Source organism: Cynara cardunculus, unplaced genomic scaffold (assembly GCF_001531365.2).
Source record: "Cynara cardunculus var. scolymus isolate 2C unplaced genomic scaffold, CcrdV1 Un_Scaffold_3610, whole genome shotgun sequence".
NCBI classification, from domain to species: Eukaryota; Viridiplantae; Streptophyta; class Magnoliopsida; order Asterales; family Asteraceae; genus Cynara; species Cynara cardunculus.
The window spans coordinates 34,065-36,835 of NW_020201541.1; the positions used below are offsets into that span (position 1 = coordinate 34,065).

At 32.2% G+C, this 2,771-nt stretch overlaps 1 protein-coding gene across 1 annotated transcript; it reads right to left on the reverse strand.

Moving 5' to 3' along the window:
* Window positions 1-1,114: 1,114 nt before the first annotated feature.
* LOC112503707 (transcription factor MYB61-like) lies at window positions 1,115-2,438 on the reverse strand. The gene is made up of 2 exons (XM_025107691.1): window positions 2,161-2,438; window positions 1,115-2,068 (listed from the first exon to the last, which is right to left on the reverse strand). The coding sequence occupies exons 1-2, from the start codon at window positions 2,421-2,423 to the stop codon at window positions 1,294-1,296; spliced, it is 1,038 nt and encodes a 345-aa protein (XP_024963459.1). The 5' UTR covers window positions 2,424-2,438; the 3' UTR covers window positions 1,115-1,293.
* Window positions 2,439-2,771: the final 333 nt, after the last annotated feature.

Sequence of the window (2,771 nt, forward strand, 5' to 3'; positions counted from 1 at the left end):
AAACATTTTCCACCATTTTGACCCAACAAATAAAAATTGGTTTCATTTTTGTTAAGAGAAATCTTGAAAATAATTATTCAAAATAGGATGAAGTTTGTTTATTTTTATGACTTCATCGTTTTCATGACTTTCTATATTAAAATATGGTATTTTTTAAGATAAATTAAATAAAATAATCATATTGATCGGTAGATTTTATCTCTTAATCTTTTCTCTTCAAAATTATGAAAATAGCTGCAGGTCCGCAATTGACAGGTCCATAATTTTTGTTGTTGTCAGTTGTCAACTTGTGACAGTAGAAAATATGAATTTTTCTCGGAAAATTTTATTTTTGAATTTTATTTTCTATTTGTTCATGGTTTCACATTATTTTTTTTTTATTAATACGTAAATTAAGTAGCAAATTACTCTTATTGCCAACGAATATGACATCAAACTTGATCATTTTAACTCGATCAATTGAATAGCAATTATGACAACATAAAAATAAAACTGTAATCAATGAAAGCGTATTTTTATTTGATTATTAAAATTTAAAAATTAAGTTTTCTAAAACCCTTCTAAAAAATATTCAATTTTTTATAATTAGTGTAAGAGGTTGTTTGTTTACCTCTTAATAATTTCATTAGAAGGCAGTCTTTGAATCGTTAAGATGCGAATCTCGTTTGGCTAAAAAAGAGTCTTGTTTTCTAATGGTTCTAAAATTCTCTGAATGATCTTGTATCATGGGTCTCTCTTAACTATTCAGCACTCTAATTTTGTTGTAAACAATTACCATACAATTATGTTTCATTTTGCATCATATCATGAAAGCCTTTTAATCATTCTGCACCTAATCATTTAACAAATGCTAAAGCCCTTACACCATTTAAATTTATTCACCGGATTTAGATGTTTGATAATCATAATAATTGATGTTAGAAATTTTGTTAAAAATATTATTTTTTAAATCTAATATCATCAAATTAAAAAAAAATGAAACGAAAAATTTCTAAAAGAAAGTCATCAAATGAAAAAAATCAAACGAAAATGTATTAATATTTGTTACAAATTGTCCGTGACAAAAAAAAAAGAAAAAAGAAAAGAAACATGTAAGCGAAGACGAAGACCGCCATAGAAACTTCGCTGTAATTCCATGGTGTGTTTAAAGATCAATCATAAAGAATAAATGCCCTATTTACACGACTATAATTTATATAAAAAAATAAAAATCAGAAAAAATGAACACTCAGTAAACAAAATCACACTTGCTTGAGCTTTGAATTAGAACAATCTTCTTCTGTAGTTGAAATTCTATGTAAGTTGTTCATAGCTTGCAGACATCCTATGCAATTGCTTGTTGTATGTATCCTCACTTTGATGATTTTGAAATAATTCACGCTTCATTCCCAAATCGGTTTCTGGTTTAGTCTCATCATATAGCTCTCGACTCTGAATGGTACAACTCCCCAACAAAAATGGATATTGGAGATGGCGATTCCATTTCATTTCTTGTTGTTGGGTTGGGAAAGGAATTTGGCTATGGAGTTCCTTTTGATTTCTCCCAAAATATGAATTTGTTAACCCCCATGAAACCCCATTATTTGTTTCAAAGAGAGAGCTTAATTCCCAGTTGTTCCGATGGAAACCAGAGCCGACGGAACTGGGAATTGCGGTGGTGTATTCGGGAATCAACTCCGCTGGTAGAGAATCGGAATTGGAATCGGAACTGAGATTGGAACCAAAAAATATCGTTGATTCAGGTAGCGGTTGGCCGTAATTGAAATCGATGAATCCGGGAAAATGGTCGGAATTGAGGTGTCTGGTGTCAGTGGCGGCAGTTCTATCACTCGTCCCATATCGGGTCAGAAAGAATTCATGCGTCTCCGGCGCCGGCAGTACCATCAATGGTTTGGGTTTATCAGCCGTGTTGCGGTGGTCGTTTTCATCATTCTCAAAGTCGGAAATGGGTTTATGAGTATTGTGATCAATCCCTTTTTGCCTTAACTTCTTCTTAATCGAAGAATTCCATAGATTCTTAATCTCGTTGTCAGTTCTACCAGGCAATTGGGCTGCAATTTGTGACCATCTGAATAAAACCCAAATTAAAAATCGAAACCAAAACAAAATGTTCAAACGTAATTATACCCAAAAATAGGTTAATTGTACTTTTATACATACTTGTTTCCAAGAACTGCATGTAATTCGATGATTAAGTTCTCTTCTTGTTGAGAGAATGTACCCCTTTTCAAATCTGGGCGGAGGTAGTTGATCCACCGTAACCTGCAACTTTTGCCACATCTCTGCAGACCTGCAAGTTTAGGAATGGAACTCCAGCAGCCATGGCCGAACTTGGTGATGTGATTGATGAGCTTTTCATCTTCTTCAGGAGACCAGAGGCCTTTCCTTAGTCTTTGTTTGTAACAAGATGAATGTCTGCCCATGAATGCCTAATTTCCTACCAATAAGGTTAAAGAAAGGGGTTACGGTCTACGGGTTATATGGGATTCGACTTGAAAGTCTTCGGTTCAATGAGATTTTGCTGGCTTGATGAGGGTGGGGTCTCTTATTACTAATACCATCTTCAACATCTTTTTTATAATATGTTTGATTTAGCTATGTAAACTAACTGATAAGCTCTTTGGTATTCGATAAGTTAATTATTTGATCGTTGATAAGTTAGTTGGTAGTTGATAATTAGTTGATATAAAAATCATATTTGATAAAAATTAGTTAATAATTTTATAAGAATATCTTAAAAAACTAATAAATTACAATATTTTTAATATAAT

Coding starts and splice junctions, on each gene's coding strand:
- LOC112503707 (XM_025107691.1), bottom strand. CDS start 2,423: ATGGGCAGACATTCATCTTGTTACAAACAAAGACTAAGGAAAGGCCTC. Junction 2,069..2,160: donor CATGCAGTTCTTGGAAACAA/GTATGTATAAAA, acceptor GGTTTTATTCAG/ATGGTCACAAATTGCAGCCC.